The sequence below is a fragment of the Lemur catta genome, chromosome 24 (genome assembly GCF_020740605.2).
Source record: "Lemur catta isolate mLemCat1 chromosome 24, mLemCat1.pri, whole genome shotgun sequence".
NCBI lineage: Eukaryota > Metazoa > Chordata > Mammalia > Primates > Lemuridae > Lemur > Lemur catta.
Genome location: NC_059151.1, coordinates 4,173,689 through 4,192,216, shown reverse-complemented (window position 1 = coordinate 4,192,216; position 18,528 = coordinate 4,173,689). Strand labels below are relative to the sequence as shown.

The 18,528-nt window shown below is 34.6% G+C and overlaps 1 protein-coding gene across 9 annotated transcripts in view; it reads right to left on the bottom strand.

The window, feature by feature from the left end:
* PTPN13 (protein tyrosine phosphatase non-receptor type 13) overlaps positions 1 to 18,528 on the bottom strand; it is a 143,185-nt gene that overhangs the window by 43,419 nt on the left and 81,238 nt on the right. For 7 of the 9 annotated variants that reach the window (XM_045536772.1, XM_045536776.1, XM_045536775.1 and 4 more), the window contains exons 10-20: positions 18,159 to 18,381; positions 16,005 to 16,079; positions 15,705 to 15,879; positions 14,532 to 14,685; positions 14,115 to 14,253; positions 13,613 to 13,765; positions 12,484 to 12,666; positions 10,588 to 10,750; positions 5,747 to 6,164; positions 5,506 to 5,603; positions 3,626 to 3,682 (exon numbers count right to left, since the gene is read on the bottom strand). In XM_045536772.1, the coding sequence (XP_045392728.1) occupies positions 3,626 to 3,682; positions 5,506 to 5,603; positions 5,747 to 6,164; positions 10,588 to 10,750; positions 12,484 to 12,666; positions 13,613 to 13,765; positions 14,115 to 14,253; positions 14,532 to 14,685; positions 15,705 to 15,879; positions 16,005 to 16,079; positions 18,159 to 18,381 (1,838 nt within the window). The remainder of the gene's footprint in view (positions 1 to 3,625; positions 3,683 to 5,505; positions 5,604 to 5,746; positions 6,165 to 10,587; positions 10,751 to 12,483; positions 12,667 to 13,612; positions 13,766 to 14,114; positions 14,254 to 14,531; positions 14,686 to 15,704; positions 15,880 to 16,004; positions 16,080 to 18,158; positions 18,382 to 18,528) is intronic. The other 2 variants (XM_045536774.1, XM_045536779.1) reach the window with 1 other exon arrangement.

Sequence of the window (18,528 nt, the reverse complement as noted above, 5' to 3'; positions counted from 1 at the left end):
TCTTAAGCACCACTTTAGTGCAAGTTTGCTAGTTCCCTGTAGTGTATATGCTCCTATTCTGTTGTTTCTTTGACTAAAACTTAGTTATAATTAATAAGAGTAATAGTAATTTGGCATTTCTTATTAATTTATCAATGAGATTACAAAAAAATCACTCCATAATGCTGTGAACAGCCTACGTATTAGGTAGTCCTAAGCACTAATTAATGCCCAGCTTAATGAGATTATCTTTATTCTAAAATAGGTAATTAGCTGGAACAAATACAAATTAACACAGAACAAAAATCATAAAATAAAACAAATAAGGAAGTTAGGTCACATGAGGAATTGAAATCTGTATAGCATTTAAGTGACCACATTGGTGAGGTGGTACTAGGGAACAGATAAAATCAAAGTGCTTTGTAAATGTGATTAAATGATGATACTGCTTTGAATTTCCACTTTCTAAGTTTCAGATTTAACCACCTGCTGTCCTGGAATCAGGATACCTAGACCCTGATTAAATTCATCATTCTATGGTACTTAATAAGTCCAAAGGCATGTAGTTCCTGGCAAAGCAAAATCTTAGGTGGTAAATATAGCATAAAATGAACGAAGAAGGAAGAGAAAACAGCTTGGGGGGAATGATGGCTCCTGAGTTACTCTGTTCCTCATCCCAACTAAGAATAGAAAAGTACTTAACCTTGCTAGGTTTTAAATGTCCTAATAAATGCACCGTAAGTTGAAAATATCATTAAGTCAAAAATGCATTTAATACACCTAACTTATCAAACATCATAGCTTGGCGTAGCCTACCTTAAATGTGCTCAGAACACTCACGTTAGCTTTCAGTTGGGCAAAATCATCTAATACAAATCCTATTCTATAATAAAGTATAGAATATCTTATGTAATTTATTGAATACTGCACTGAAAAGTGAAACAGAATGGTTGTATGGGTGCTCAAAATATTGTTTCTACTGAATGCCTGTCACTTTTGCACCACTGTAAGGTTGAACCATCGTTAAGTCAGGGATCATATGTAGTTTGTGGTTTGGACATTACAGGAAGCAACATGACAACAAACTGAGCTAAACCTTTTCAGTTGCTGTATAATAATCACAGAAAAAAAAAGAATCACTGAAAATAAATTTTTTATAATTCTTGTGGTAAGTTTTACATTTTTTTACTCTTAAAAAAATTTTAAATAATATAATTTTTTTTCTTTTTTACAGCCATATGCACTTGAGACATGCATGGCTTAGTCTTTAAGACAGGCACATGCTATTGGCAGGATCAAGCAGGTGGTTTTTACTCTTATAAAGGTTGATAAGGATGTTTTTTGAAAAGTTGAGCAACTTTTTCCCTGAAATCACAATCAAGGGATCATGTGGAATCCTTTCCACATCCGTTTCAAAGTGTGAGATTAGAAGACACATGACTTTTTTCTTTTACCTTCTCTTTCAAGTATTACATTCTTTAAGCATCTCTGGAGGCCATTAAAGGCAAGACCGAATTTAATACACTCATCCTCATTCTAAGTGAGGAATAATTTAACGTTAACTGATGTTCATTTATAATTTGCACTTAGTAATCTCACCCAGCAGGAAGAACACCGAAATTAGAATAACAAGTCCCATATTTGACTCATTGGCAAGTAATTTAACTTTTTGATCCTTTGTTATTTTATTTGGAAAAAACATGTTTGCCATGCATCTATTATGTGAAAACTTGATTTAGGCTACTTGGGCAGATTCAAAAGAAATGTTGAGGGAGACATGGCCTTGTCTGGAAGCTGACGGGGGCACACCTCCACAGGAAGGTGGCCTGGCCCTCCTATAGGAAGCAGGTGGGGAGATCAGCCTTCTAAAGGTTTAAACAGAGAAACTGCTCTGCATGTTGGATATCCAACACAAATTCAAATTCTTTCCCATCAGAACCTAAGTTAAGACACATTTCAAATTCTCATCCTTAAACAGATTATTATCCAGCTTCTTTCACAAATTTAGCAGGGAAACATAATACCTAGAAATACTTAGGCATTATCATAGTAGGAGGAGGTCTAACAAGTGGATCACAAAGTGGGCTCTGGAAACAGACTGCCTTCGTTCAAATCGTGGCTCCACCACTTGCTTTGTGACCTTCTGTACAACTCAACCTCGCTTATATTTCGGTTTCTCATTTGTGAAAGGGAAACAACATTAGTGCCCATCTCACAGGGTGGTTGTGGGGATTAAATGAGAAATACACATAAAGTGCTTAGAACAGTGATCGGTATATAGTACGCACTCACTAATTGCTAGTCAATAATTATTACCATATGGACATCTTCATTTTATTTACGTAGGTGTTCTGAATTCTGTCCAGGTAACCAGTTTGATCATCAAAACCTATATACCAAGGTCTTAGTAACTTAGGCCCAAGTATAAGTTCAATAAATTTTTCTTTAATGATAGGCCCTTAGGTTTTTAGAGGATTGATACATTTAAAAACAAAATGAGATGAAAAAAACCCTCCTTCATTTGCTATAAGTATTTAAGACAATTGTATATATTTTTACTTTTGGAAACAATTTTAATTCTAAGAGAAATTTTCCTTTCTTGAAGAATTTGTATTTCTATTAGAGAATAAGAATTATACAGAATAGAACTCTGGTGTTTGACAGTTTTGACCTATAAAAACAGCAATTCCATATAGTTCAATTTACTCTCATGCCTTCCTTTTGGCCTTAGCTATTAGGAAAATTAGAACTATACTTACATCAAGTTTAGCTACATTAATAATTTTGATTAGCATACTTGCTTCTTTCTCAATAGGCTTTTGATTTTTTTCAACTTTAAGAATCTGAGAGTAAGAATGAAACATTTTTGGAGGAAAGTAGCGTATAGGTAGTAATAAAACATTCTTTTCTACCCATGAAAGTTGTTAGAAAGGTCAAATACGAGAATGTATATGAAAGTACTCTGCAACCTAAATTCTAAAAGTTTTGAAGCTACTGATTTTCAAGTCACTGTACATTTCTGGTCTTCTTTCTACAACTTTGTTTCTTAGATTCCTTCTAAACTACCAATCTCAACACTTAAAGTCTTCAAATTCTCCCTGTAACAATTAGGATAAGATACAAAACCGGTCCCTGCTTAGTTCTCAAGCTTCAACCTGGCCCCCATATGCCTCCATATTAAATCTCTTGTAGTCCCCTAAATCTGTTAACTTCTCTCACATCTCCATGTCTCTGATCATGCTATGTCCTTGATCTGGAATGCTTACCTCCACTGTTCTGTCTGAATAAATCCTCCTTTTATTTCAAGATTCAGTTCAAGCATTGCTTTAAAATAACTGCCTGAGTTAAAACTCTTTTTAATCAAAATTGTCTCTCATCTGAACTATTATCTTAGCTTCCTGATTAGTGCCCTTAGCTGTCATTTGTCATTTCTTTAGTTCATTAACATCATCCTAAATCACAGGTGCCATCACATCACCACAATGCTAGAAAATACAACTCTCCTTTGATTTCAGTGTAAGGCCTAAATCCCTGGCCTTAAGGACAGAATTAAAGACTCTTCATTGTTAGGTCTAAGACTATCTCATAGGTAGAAGAAAAGAGAAAAGATGATGGAAATGAGGGGGAAAATATTAGGTAAACCTACCATTTTCTTTTAAGGATACTTGGGATGAAGCATTTCCAGAACTATGTATAGTCATTCCTGTGGTATAAATTAAATTATTAGACATTTTATAAGATGGTCAGATACTAGATACAGAAGTAATTTATTCTGATAAGTTCGTAAAAAATCAATAAAAATTAAAGCAGCAACATTGTCTTTTATTTACACTGAGAAAAATATGTCTTCCTCCATGGGGCATGTTTACAATTTTAAAATCAGAGTTAAGCATTATTAACTTGTTTTGCAGCATAAATTTAAACACAAATATATTTTGCTATATCAAATATGAAATGATGAAACTGAAATGAGTTTTGCATTTGTCCAAATGTTAAAAGAAAATTCAATATTCAATAAGAATGAATAATTTAAATTAGAAAAGTGTACAAAATTTTCCTTATAAGAGTGAATTTATCTGTTTTTCTATAAAATATTTGCTACTCTCCTTCTGGTATGTGATGAATTTTCATGGAGACCAAAGCCTTCCTAATGAAACTAGCTGAGTATCTATGAGATCCCATTTTATGTGAACTTATTTTGAAAAGTATTTCCTAAAATAAGAGGCTGGCAGCAGGGGCTCACACCTCTAATCCTAGCACTCTGGGAGGCTGAGGTGGGAGGATCACTTGAGGTCAGGAGTTTGAGAACAGCCTGAGAAACACAATCAAAAAAAGAAAAAAATTAGTGGGGCATGGTGGCATGCACCTGTTAGTCCCAGCTACTCGGGAGGCTGATGCAGGAGAACTGCTTGAGCCCAGGAGTTGGAGGTAGCAATGAGCTATGATGATACCACTGTACTCTACACCTGGGGTGATAGAGTGAGACTATCTCAAAAAAAAAAAAAAAAAAAAAATCTAATCAGTCTTTTAGACTATTTTCAACATATAGGGTTACCTATAGGATGAAACTTTTATCTGTTTAATTTTTTTTTAACTAATTCAACTTAAATTGATGATAGTATAATCTCTGAAAGTTGTAAAAGCCCATATTAATAAACTAATATTACTTTCCATAAATATTTATCTACTATAATGTAGAGTTCTCTTCTGACTTCATTTATTCCACATATCTCCAATCCAATTATAGGATAAAAAAATACTTTTAAAATTTCTGTTATTAGGGCTAAATTAACAAATTTTGGGCTTAAGGAGAGAGGTAAGTAGAAGTATTTGGTAAAACACCAGAAGGGGCTATCCTTGCTCCCCTTTTGTCTCCCATGCTGTGTCATATTTTGGGCAACAGTTCAGATTTCTGTGCTTAAATATCTACTCTTCTGAAAGAGTGACTCCAGTGCATTTACCTTTTAAGATACACAAGGCAACAGGAAACCTGAACTATTTATCTTCCAAGGTAGCATTTTAAATAATTAATAGGCTCCAGCTTGCTGGGAGAATTTGAAGAAATGTAAATCAACTACGAATTTATACCTACCAATCTATAGTACACTTCATAAAATTATCTAAGTTTTTAGAGATAATTCTGTTCAGGCTAAGGTGAAAGCATCCTAAATAAACCTTTCTTCAAAAAATATAGCATTACCAGAGTCCACTCACACAGGCTTGTCAGGAAAAGTCAAAGGAAGGTGATCCAAAGCAATAGTGTAAGACTGTGTTTCCTCAGTACGACTGACATGGCTACCAAGACCAAGAGGAAACTGAGGCATAGTCTGTGCCATTACTTGTTAATCACTTGTTAAGTCAACTTTGTTGACTTGGTGTATTTTAAGTAACCTAAAAGTTTATGTTCACAGTTTTGGAAGTTAGGGTATAGAATCCAAAATAATTTCTGGATAATTAACATGATCTCATTTACTTCGCTCTGAGAATGAGGTACGGGACAAAAAAGGTAAGCTTGTTTATGCTGACCTAGAACACATGCTTGACCAGGGTCTTCAATGGCTGAGGAGTCTGATTCATGTTTCCTCCTTTCAGGACTTCTATTTAAACTTGCAACAGACTTTGAACTAAAAAGGGAAAAGGAAGGTAGGAGGGAAGTGTCAATGTAAAAAAAATATGGTGAAAAGAATAAAACGTCAAAACAAAAACAAAACGTATGAAATGTATAATCTACAAATATGCAGTTTGGGTAAGTCAATCGTATTCTTACTTATTAAGGTTTGTGAATCCTGCCAAAGATTCTGTATCAGATCTTCCCACCTGGTGAAAAGGTTTTCCCACCAGCTCCGCCACGGTTTGTGGTGGGGACTCCATGTTAACAATGACATTTTTCCGATGAGGATAGAGAGAGGCCTGACTGAGATCATGGTATGATTTACTCATCCCTCTGGGCTTTTCCTCCCATGAAGCTTTGTCACTCTTCTCTTTTGAATTGTTTTGCAATGGCTGGTAAAGCGACAGCTCAGAGCAGGACAGCCTCTTCAGAATCTCAGCTTGAACTGACAAAGGTCGAACGGCAAGTTTGTTCAGGGTGCTGCCGGCCAGACTGCCAGTGCTGACTGCTCGTCCCATATTAAATCCTCTAACGGACTCTGCTTGGAGATTCAGGCTCCTAAACGAAGCTCTCTCTACAAGGAAATAGGATTGCTTTACATGATGGAAACACCGCAGAGTACCTTTATGAGAAGAGTTATTTTAATAAAGAAAAGACAGCATGCAGTTTTTCATCATTTTGACTGCCAGCATAAGTAGCTTTCAAAGTATGGCAATCAAGGGTTTTAAAGAGGAGGTTTGAAGATCCTGGCTTTCATACCATCTCTCCATCCTTTCAGCTTTCACCTGCAGCCGACTCAGTGTTTCCTACTTCATTTAATGATTCTCTTGGATCCAATAATATTTGGGGCTCAGGCTTGCTGACCCCAAATTCCTTATGGGTTTCAGTTAGAAATGAGAACGACATTTAACAGAGAAGTTTTCAACCCTGGGAGTGTCCCTGCTAAAATATCAGCAAACCAAAGATGGAGAGAAGGAGAGATGAAACCTAGATGAGTTGACACGGTGAATACAAGCCTGAAAAAGAAGCTGAGCAGAGGAGTTCTGCACAGGGAAAAAGTTCTTGATTATTATACTTTTAAAAGCTTAAGGCAGATTGTGGTGATGGTGAATTGTACACTATAAATGGGTGAATTATATGATATGTGAATTATATCTCAATAATGCTGTTACCCCCCAAAAAAACTCTTAAGGCAAATTATTTGTTATTTCAGTACTATGCCACTCTTAACTTCCTACCTTGCTGACTTGGAGGCATGGGAGAACCAAACAGTACTCATCTCTCTGTTTTGGTATCTGTCAATTAATAGGATCAGGGAGATGGGGATCTCTTTATGCTTCAATTCCTTTCGCTCCCAAATAAACATCTAAAGTCTTCTTTTTGAGGCTAAATTTAGAGATACTTTTTATAACAAGTGCTTGGCTATTCTGTTTTGTAAGAACCAATGTCGTATCAATATTTTAACATTTAGACTATTAAGAAAAGCATTGCAGCACATGTAAATAAAGGATAGAAGCAGAGAATTTCTGATGATTTAGTAACACATATTGCAACGCACTCCCTTTGATCCCTCCGGAAAGCAGGAACCCTGTGATGCATTCTATCTGGAATAAATCTTGAGGACTATGTAAAATAGTGGGGAAAAGTTCCTTTTGAAAAGAAAATGACTCCCTGCAGGGTCCCAGGTTGAAAAAAAGAAAAAGAAAAGAAAATGTCAAATGATTACTTAGATCTTTAGATTCTGTTTCATTTATCTTCTAATTCCTAAGAAGATTAATAACTGGTATTTGATCTCAATCATAAGCAGGCAGGAAAACATTGAAGATTTGTAATATTCATGCATAGGAATCAAGTTTAAATAAATATGTCTCATTGTCACCAGGAAAATTCAAAGTTCTTTCTCTGAAGTAGATGTAGACACCAAGTTAAAACAAGACATTAAAACACAAGACCTTAAAAAAAGACTTTCACTTAAAAATCCCCAGAATCATTTTTAACTTAAAATGTGGAATTAAAAGTTTTTCTTAGAGCAGGTAACACCATTTCTATTTTCTTTTACTTTGAGAGCAGCCTTTAAAGAAGCAAAACAGAATCTTATGAAGATTCAATTATCAGGAAATGCCTTTATACCCAATAGATTTTTTCATCCTTAAGAAAAATGTAGACCAAGCTTTGGAAAAAATAAGGACAGCTGGTTCAGTTTAGGTTTTGTCTGTTTTGTGAACATATTAGGAATTACGCTGTTCAAATCCATTCATAAGCCAACTCCAGGATAAGACTTAAAATATTGCATATACTCATGGGATGGGATCATAAACCATCCACTTATCTGGTCTGTCCTACTGCCTTTTACCTGGAAAGGACTCCAACATGGATCAATAGTATGGGAAAGGACATTAGAATGTGCCTGTATCCTAATACTAAAATGTTTCAGATTTGAACACAGAGGCTTACTAGTTCTACACTCAGTCTGTAATCCATGCTTTCTAATCTGTTTCTGCTATTGTTTAGTCCCTTATACCACTTTGTGCTCCTTATATTGTCAGCTTAATCATATGTTGATTAAGGGACTTTACTTATTCTGTTTATCTCACAGTATAAGTGATTATTAATCTTAATTTAATTCAATGCAAATCAGTTCTTGGGAAACTGATCAAACAGAAAGTATACTTGATTAGGAATTAGGACCAGGGTTGTAGTCTAGTGTGACCTCTAACTATGAAGTTAGGGTGAAACACTATCTTCTCTGAACCAGTTTATGCATTGGTAAAATTTTAGACTTAGTGACCTCTAAGATTCTTTCTAGAACCAACATTCAATGACTCTAAAGAAGCAGCATACATTTGTTAGCCTATCAACTTCCGACAGATAACCCCAGTTATTTTCACTTGTCTAGTACACATAGTTAAATAGGCACTGGTTACTTCTAAGCCAATTTTAAGTAGGTAATGATTCCTTTGATGGTTAACAAAATCTGGGAAAAGATGTAGACCACACCATCTTAAAGTGCTTTCACATATGAGTTCATGCATACATAGCTGTCGTGATCCTAGTGGCAAACCTGTGAGATATGTAGAGCACTGCCCCACTTCATGGATGAAGAAAATGAGACTGCAAAAAGTCAGTTACTTTCCTAAGGTCATTCATCTACTACTACTGCTGCTACTACTACTACATAGTAGAGTGGTATATAGTAGTGTACCATGTAGCACACAGTATAGTAGCAGTATCCTCTACTATTGCCGATACTCCTATTACTATGGTAGTGATAAAACAATGTTGATGATGGTGATGATGATAACAATAATAATGAATATTTACTGAATACTTTCTCTGTACCAGGTACTTTTAAAGTGCTCTACATGTATGAATTCATTTCCTCTATACAACCTTATGATTATCATTTTACAAATGGAGTAACTGAGCCAGAGAGTTTAAGCTTGCCTGAAGTTTTAAGGCTTCTAAGTAATAGAGCCTGGTTTGACACTTGCAGTTTGGCTCCAAAGCTCATGCTCTTAACTACTATTCTATATTGTTCTTCAGTATAAGAAATGTTGGGGATGGAAGGAAGGCTAGTTTCATACTTTTGACTTCCGACTGTCTTTACTATACCACATCTGTGATGAAGTAACCTTCAATTGTTCAATTCTGGTTTGTACTGAATAGAATATAAGTACAAGTAGGAATGCTGATGATACCAATACGTTTTATATTTCACTATCTTTGTAATTATATAAGAATACATAAATTTCTTAGCAGAGCAAAGCAGAGAAAGAAAAATTATGAGATTACTTTATAGTAGTGGTGATTACATTTTAGCATGCATAAAAATCATTACTGAAAAAAGCCTGTTAAAATGCAGATTCTAAGGATCCAGTTCCCAAAGACTGTGATTCTCCAAGTCTCTGGTAGGTTCTTGGAATCTTCCTTTTAAATACGCATACAACCCCCACCTCCATCATGATTCTGAAAGTTTGCAAAACATCCATTCATAGGTTGCCATGACCCCAGTACGATTCTATGCGGAAACTATTTTCCTTAAGATTTCAGAATGTGAAAAATTTTGGATTAAGAATTTATAGGGCTGTGCTGCACAAGCTCACCTATTCCATTAAATTTTTTAATCATACACTTCAGAATGTCTGGCTTAAGCCTATCAGAACTTACTTGTGCAGAATTGTGTTTTATATAACTTTAATCTTTAATTGCACAGTAAGCTTTAAATATTTCAGTTCTGAATGAGATATTTTTTGGGAGCCAAATCAGTTTCTTCTACTGGCTCCTTTTTTAAAAAGAAAGTGAAACCACTCTCCTGACCATTTATATTGGATACTGTGGTTATTCACCTCGATCTCAAAATAGAGATGCACTCAAGTAAAACTAACAGGTGGTACACATCTGCCACCCACATAAATGTATGGTCTGTCTCTTCACTCACCTGGGTGCATATCTCTCCTGTCCTCCGCCTGGTTTCCCATGTTCTTTCCCTCATCTGGAAAGTCCTTCCATTTATCTCCGACCTACTTAAATTATTTTTGTCTTTCAAATCCAATTTAAGTGCCATCTCTCCAGTACCCTAGCCTCTGACTTCTCTGTTCTCTTGTAGCATGGATCATAAAGTCTGTATAATAAAATCCGTTTCTAAAATCTAGAACCTCTATTATGTATTATTGTTTCACATATGTTGGTCTTAGCTTCCCAAATAGTGTGTAAGTTTACTGTGGGTAGATGTTACATGGCCCAGACTTTTATAATGTTTACATTATAAAATAGACATTTCAACAGGGACTGCCCCAGTGATCTGGGGTGCTTTTCTCAAAATGAACATGAAATTGAAACCTCAGCTTCATTTGCAACATTTTTATAGCCCTGACTTAGTCATTTCACATATATATACATTGTAAGTTTTTATCCTAAACATGGTAGTTCTTTTAAAATTTGTGGCAAAAACTGTGCACATACGCTGACAACATCTGAAATAGTCTGCTTCTCCTTACCAATATCTTGGGCATCTTGGTTGCTCTGTCTTGTTCTCATCTGCAGCTGGAACTTATGCTGGGAAGAGCAGAGGTGCAGCAGGTACTGGCATACCTTACTGTTTTCTGTCTGGAAGGCATGTTTTATTCCATCTGATGTATTTTGCAATGTGATTTTCTTTTTCTACAACATTAATCAAGAGTATTCAAAATTAGAATGCTTTCCTATAACTTTTTTACATGACCAAATACTATAATCTGTTAACAAGTAGAGATATTACTTATATTTCCCATTATTAGGGATTGGATATTTTTTGACCTACATCTCATATAAATATAGAAAATATAATCCTATACAGTCATGCATTGCTTAGCAATGAAGATACATTCTGAGAAATGCATTGTTAGGTGGTTTTGTCATTGTGTAAACATACAGTGTACATACATAAACCTTGGTGGGATAGCCTACTATGTACCTAGATGATATGTTATAGCCTATTGCTCCTAGGCTACAAATCTGTACAGCATGTTACCATACTGAATACTGTAGGCAACTATAACACAATGGTAAGTATTTATGTAAACATATCTAAACATTGAAAAGGTACAGTAAAGATAAGTATTAGTTGTATACATGGTCCACTGTTGACCGAAATGTCATTATGTGGCATGTGACTGTATTGTTATAAACAAATTCAGGAAATAAATTAAATTAATATTACTTGCCACTTTCAAAAATTGTCGCCTAAATCAGATTGTATAGGGATTGTACAGCCATGAGCAAGGGAAAAAATTTCCTTTAATAAGATTATTAATATTTTGAGTTTATGGCAATGTTTACAAATACCAAAACTGTTTGAAAAAGAGATGATAAGAAATATGTGTTCCACTCTATTGGTTAAAAAAATCTCTGATGTTCAATAAGAATTTTTTTTTTAAATAATATATAATGATTAGAGCTGTGATTCAGTTAAGTAGAATCTGGGTAGCATGAAGGCTGGACAGAAGTTGTGGGAAGTTAAAGAAAATGTGGGAATGGACAGGTATTGGATAATGTAACTGCTGGGTTGAGAGATAAAATGTGTTGATATTTTTGCCAAATACAGGGGAAGTAGGAGAATCACAAATCAGGTCTAGAACTGATTTCAAAGGTCTCTAGGTTGGAGATTATCCAAAGTCCTTCAGGATCTTGATATCTTTATAAAATTGTTCTGGTGAGAGCATATTTCAGCCCAAATATGAACTAAAGGTATCAACAGTCTCTGAATACCACAAGGAAAAAAATATCAAAACACATTTTTGATTCACCTCTGGGGTTTGCTATATGGCACTTCAATGTTCAGATATCCCAACTATGTCCTAAATCAACATATGTTTTTATAGCTGTTTCACAAACATATTTTCTAAAAATCACTTTTCTAACTTTATCTCTATAGACATTATACACTAAAATCTAAGACAGAAAGTCCTGGGACTAGTTCATAAAATCCAGTAAATCTCTGGACTGCTGAGATTAAAATAACAGTTGCTATGAGGGATCTACTACCGAGCTAGACAAAGTTCACTGGAGTTAAGATAATTATCTATCTTAAAAACTTTAAGGGGATTTCTCCAGGTAATAAGTTATGACCCTAGAATAAGTTCTGACTTAACAGAGAATTCAACTTGGTTGTAATTTAACTAAAGTTAACTGAGCATATAACCAGCTAGGAATGTGTAACACTCTTTTAAAAATCACTTCTTGAACAAACCACAAACAAATAAAATCTCAACAATACTTCCTATTAATACAACTAAGAACGAAGAGTTAAATTATATTAAGATATATTAGCTCTAAGGAAAGTCAGTTAATGTGCTACATTGGAAATCAATAACATTCACTTAAAAATATAATAAAAAGAGGTTAAATGGACATACAGAAAAAGAAATCTTCTTGGTTTCCCTCCATGGAAAGCGAAGGACCAATGTGCGAACTCCATTGTGAACTTCAAACACAAGGACACCTTTGGAACAGACGCCAAGCAATATTCCCGTTTGTGACTTTTTCTCAGGGTGCACTCGGTGAAAATGAACTCCATATTCTGTCAGTCTTTGGCAGACCTGTTGGAACAATACCACACCACAGCAATACACCTTGGTAAATGGTGACAAAGATACTGAAGCTGTACCAGAGTAGTTTAATGTGGAAAGAACAGTCTTCAACAAGTGTTGCTGGAACAATTGGATATCCACATGCCAAAAACATAAATCTCAACCCTTAGTTCACCCTTAACCCAAAATGATTGCAGACCTACATACAGGAGCTAAAAATATAAAGTTCAAAAAATTTTTGTGACCTTGGGGTGAGCAAAAATTTCTTCCATTTTTTTTAGGAGAAAAAAGTATACAAATTTATTTAATGTGTATAAACATGGCCAGATAGTTGAAGTTTAAATACCCTCCTATAAGGGAGAGAGAAATGGGGGGAGGGGTGCTGCAGGTGATTTTTAGACGGACAGGAAATGATTTTAGGGAAGATGAATGGATTTGCAAGACAGAAATATTAAATCAATTTTTCTGACTTCCCACCCCTGTGTAAATTAGTTGGTAGTTAGTGGAAAGACCATTTTCAAAGGGTGCAAATGAGTTTTAAGCCTTCTGAGAAAAGACAAAACAAAAGAATTTTAGAATCAGTGTGAACTTGCCTCTCATATCCAGCCATTCACCAAATTCAACTGTTTCTTCTTTATAACGCATCTTGATTTTGAGAGTATGGAATAGGATAAAAGCATAGAATTTATAGCCAGATAGATATGGATTCAAATCATAGTTTTGTCCCATACACTAGCCATTGACTTTGGGAACATTACATTGCCTCTCTGAGACTGAATCCCCTCTTTTATGAAATGAGAAATAAAATACCACAGTTTTAGTCAGCAATAAGTGAGATGAGATAATGCACAGTTTCAGTTATGGGCACTTGAGCTTTTATATATGTGTCCTCCAATACATTTTGCTTAGTTTGAAAAAGATCTAAAGCTTATCATTTGTAATCTTGCATGCTTACCTTTAAAAATTCTAACTCTGTCTCTTTTTCAGAAGCTCCCGCATAGGTATTGTGCAATTTGGGTAACTCTTCTTTAATATAGGATAAATCGAGTTTCTCCATTACTCTGGCAGGCAAATAATGTTCCAGTCTAAAATAAGACACACCATGAACCTAAAAAGGAGAATATTTTTGTAAGCAGTTCTGTTTGCCTTTTATTGGAATAAACTCTCTTCCTCCTATCCTGAAGTTTGTGCTTCAGCCAAGAGATAAAATACTTCTACGTATTTCTGCTTCTCTCTCTGAGGGATGAGTTTTAGAGGAAATGTTATCAGTCTTTTAGCGATGTTGAATGACTGAACTGATTAGCAAGCTTGAGGAGAGTGACATTCAAAGGTTTCAAAACTGGCCTCAGAATCTCCGTATCTAAACGTCAACCCCCTCAACCAGGTTTAGTCCTTAACTACACCAAATATAAGAGCACCAATACAAAAGTGGCCCTGGAGAAAAACATAAATCCTACCTCTGGTTGATAATCTCCATACTCAGCCTGGAGAGCCAAGGATGCCAGCAGTAAGGAAGTCTCGTCATCGCAGTGTGTCCTCTCCTCCAAAATATCTTTCCGCAGCTGAAGGTAATACTGATGACAGGTCAGAGTATGTCTGGAAACAATAAACAGACACACAAACATCTAGGCTTTTGATCTTGAACATTAAGGTGATTTTTGTTATAGACATAGATGTTTAGTTTCCAAGATGGTTTATTATTAAGCTTGTTTTTAAGGCATAAGGATTAAATAAACTATGTTGAAAGAAATATTTCTTTTATGATAAAGAAGACATTATCACTGATCAGAATCAAATAATTCAGTTATCAATAAGCTAAAGGGTCAAAAGACCAGTGGTCAAAAAGAGCAAAAGAGAAACTCTTGTGTACTCACTGTATTAGACTAACATCATCCATGAAAAATTTAATTCGGAAAAACAAAGTAAAATTAACAGTGGCTTTACTCTTTTTCTTTGGTTCTTCTTTCCATCCCTCTGGGGCCACTTTGGTTAATTTTAAATCAGGATCAACAAAGAAATACTCATTATCTAAAACAGAATCAGAAAAACATGCAGATAAAAAAATCTGCTTTGTCCAGCATGTTTAAGAAATTAGATGTATTACAAATAGAAATTCTGATTAATTGAATATCTTTAGGTAGATAGGATTACCTGATTAGTTGAAAAGTGAAATTAATAAAGTGATAGGACATCAGTAGGTACTATCTGAATATTAGATGACTTTAAAAAAATGAATTATTCATTTTTGAGGCACACGAATCCAATAAGCTATGAAAAATATTTATTTTGTGATAAAGAAAACATTATCATGATCTTATAGAGTTTCAGGATCATTTGACCCTTCAATTGTCATTTATGGTACTTTGTTGTTTAAGCTTTCCAAGTTAAATTTTGAGGTAAACAGGAATCTGAAATATTGAAGAGTAATTTATAAATATAATGATTTATTAAAGAAGATTCCAAAGAGTTTCTTATTGCTATGGCAACTATAATTGGTAAATAGGAGAGGTTTCTATTGAAGTTGTGCTCTGAGACTACTGTAGTTGTTAATGTCATGAAGTTAAGTGGATGCAATGTTAAAAGATACATGAAATGACTAATTCAGTTATCGACTATCATTTTAAAAAGACACTATGGTTTTAGGATAGTGGGCTAAAAAATCTGATGTGGAAATTCAGAAATAGGGTCCTGACATATATTAAGACTCATATTAGGATACTAATTTCTAGAGTATATATACAGGCAATTAACATAAATGGTTCCTAAAATATAATGATTAAAATCTATTTTTATATAGCCATGTAGCCAAAAAAACCCCCAAACCACTTCATAGTCAGATACAGAAGGTGCCTAACAAACACAGCTATTAAAATAATGAACATAGTTAGGAGAAGGAAGGGAGTTCCTAACTCACTCTTGCTTCTCAGTGCTGACTTGTTTATTTAGTTAATATTTCCCAAAATGAGGCTGGGCATAATAACAGGTATAGGAAGTCTGCTTATTGCCAAGTTTCCATATTATACTCCGAATTTAAAATGCCTTGGTACCTTTGAGGGTAGCTAAAGCAAACAAATGATGCTCCACTAAGCCGATATGGGCCACAACCATATCAAACACGTCTTTACATATAGTTTTGGTATCACAGGTCAGTTCCAGTCTCTGCCCACTCAGAAGCATTATGTTTACTTTCCTTCGGTTATCCTCATTCTTCCCTTTCTTGGTCTGCAATTGAAAAAAATAAACGGCATTTATTCAAATAAGCATGATAAGAATTTTAACTGGTTTTTTATAAACAGAATTACTGAAATTACTTCCTAAGAGTTACACAAATTGGTTTTATTACTTACAAGGATAGACCGTGGCAAATCCAAAGATATAAATGGTTCAATTGTCATTTTCACAAACTCAGGGCCGAAGAAATTCTGAAAAGCACATAAGTAGAATCAATAGCTTTTAATATTTATTCTAGCTCTTTCTTTGAAAGGAAAATAATGCAATAATAATAGATTACATATAAAACCACCACATTAGAACTAGGTGATCTAAAATAAATGCTGAAACTTTCAATGAAAAAGTACGCAGGAATTTAATGAGAAGAGGAATGGAATGTACCTTATGCTAACTTTTAACAGAAGTTTTTCCTCATCTTTGTTTTCTAACCAGTGATGTCAAATATAATGCCTAACTGTATGCTGTTTTATAGGATTTTCATTTGGCCTCCAGATAGACTCAGACGCTCAAAAAAAAAATAGTAGTCTTACTTATTAAAGTAATACACAGTTATCAAACTCACATAAGGATTAGGTTTAATGTTGTGAATGTATGAAGTGATTGAGCAGAATTTTATTGTTTTAGAGAGTGATATTCAATCTAAAACAGGTTATAGTTAGAGGACATCTACTTTGTGACTATAAAAAATATATATCCATCTGTAATCATGTTCTTAGAACCCTATGACACTGAACTTTCTGTTTTAAATAATGACAACTAGGGATAGTATCACATGTAGTCTCTGACACCCATCAATGCCACCAGCAAGAAAAATATCTCAAGAAACGGAGGGACCCAAGGGACAGGGAAAGTGGAGCCCACGCTCTGCATCTACTGCTTCTCAATCTACCCTTTCCCCTTTCCTGTTGTATTGGTCAGAGGAAGGAACTAGTTTAGGAGATAACTTTAAACAAGTTAGACTCTAAGTGGGAGCAGGGTTGAGAAAAGACTAAAAGATTATGTCCAAATGGGCAAAAGGTACAATGAAACAAAGACTAATCTTGAGCCAAAGGCAGGTGGTGCGTGTGTGCATGTGTTTGAACTAATGGAGTTTTGTTTTTATTGGTTTCTTCTTTGCATTTGCCTTTACAGCTCATTTGCTTGCTTGGTGTGGGAATTCTATTCAATTAATTGAGGGTGGAACATGTGACAGATACCATTTAAGTAAAAGTTTAACATTAAGGGTTTGTTAATATTCAATGAACCAACAGGACACATTTTAAACAAGAATAGAAACAGAGTAGACAAAATGAAAATGGTCTGCTATGGGAAGACCAGAATCTAATAATGATCAACTAGGGCAATGGGGTATGAACAAGTTAAAATGTGTCTAAGCCAAAGGGAAAACAGAAAACAAACTATAAAGGTATCATCTATAATTTACAAATTACAAATGAACCAAAGTTCTAGTTAGCTGTCTGAAACTGGCTGGGTGTGTACATACGTGTGCCATTTATGCAGCTGACTTGGAAGCCCACACTATTTTGTCTGACATCTAACCTATTGCTTAATTTTAACATAGATATTGGGTATAATAATAAATTGATGAAGCCTGATTGAATTCCTTCCTTTTAGTTGAAAATAAATCCAGTTATATTTTATTGGAATCTAGTAACTCACAAATTGAGCTTATGCTTATAAAAATATATTTAAGATCATATGTTGACAGTAAAATACCCCAACTAGAAAAAAAGACACATAAAAAAATCCTCCCACAAGATACAAGAGGCAGACTTGCTCCTTCCTATCTTTGGATATTGTAATGTAAGGATATTATGCTTGGAGCTAATCATCTTTTAACTATAAATTATTGCCAAAATTTTGAGGAGGGTAGAGCAGCAAGATGGAATGCACTTGATAATGATTCTTGAGCTTTCCCACCTACCTTGACTTTTCTATCTCTAATCTTCTCAATTTGTGGGATAATAAATTTCTTAATATTAAAATATAATCCCCATACTACTGAATGATTTTAACGATCATGAATATATTTTTAAAGTATAAAGTTAAGATACTTTAAACCCATAAGTTATTTCTAAAATAAAATAATAAAAACAGCTAAATATTTATTTTAATATCAGGCAACAATTAATCCTAATGGAAACTAATAAGGGATTTCAATTTTATCTACAGGCTACTTTAGGATATGTATTGCAATTTTTTGAAAGTACTTTGCCAAACAGTTCCCTGTGAGGGCAAGTTTAAATGTAGTAACCTGAGAATCAACTTACTCTCAGTTTTCTTTGGGTCATGGCTGTTTCTAGGGCAATTTCTCTTAAGGGATCCCTGGTGATGTCAAGCATGGAAGCTTTGATTGTGTCTCCTGGATACAGGCTCAACCGAGACTGTCTAAGGGCCATTCTGGCTTGCAGCTGCATCATTTCTTCTTCTTGCCGTTTTAGCATGATCTCTTGATTGATTAAGTTGCCTTCAAGGGGTGTTTCATATTGTCTGCTATATAGAAAAGAGGAGAAGAGTAAGGGTTGGGAAGAAAACCATTGTTTTAAGGCCAGTCAGGAAAACTACATGTTAAGAAGGTTGCAAGAATTTAAATAGATTTTACCTTTTCATCTGAGAAGAATCTTTGCATTATACAATGTG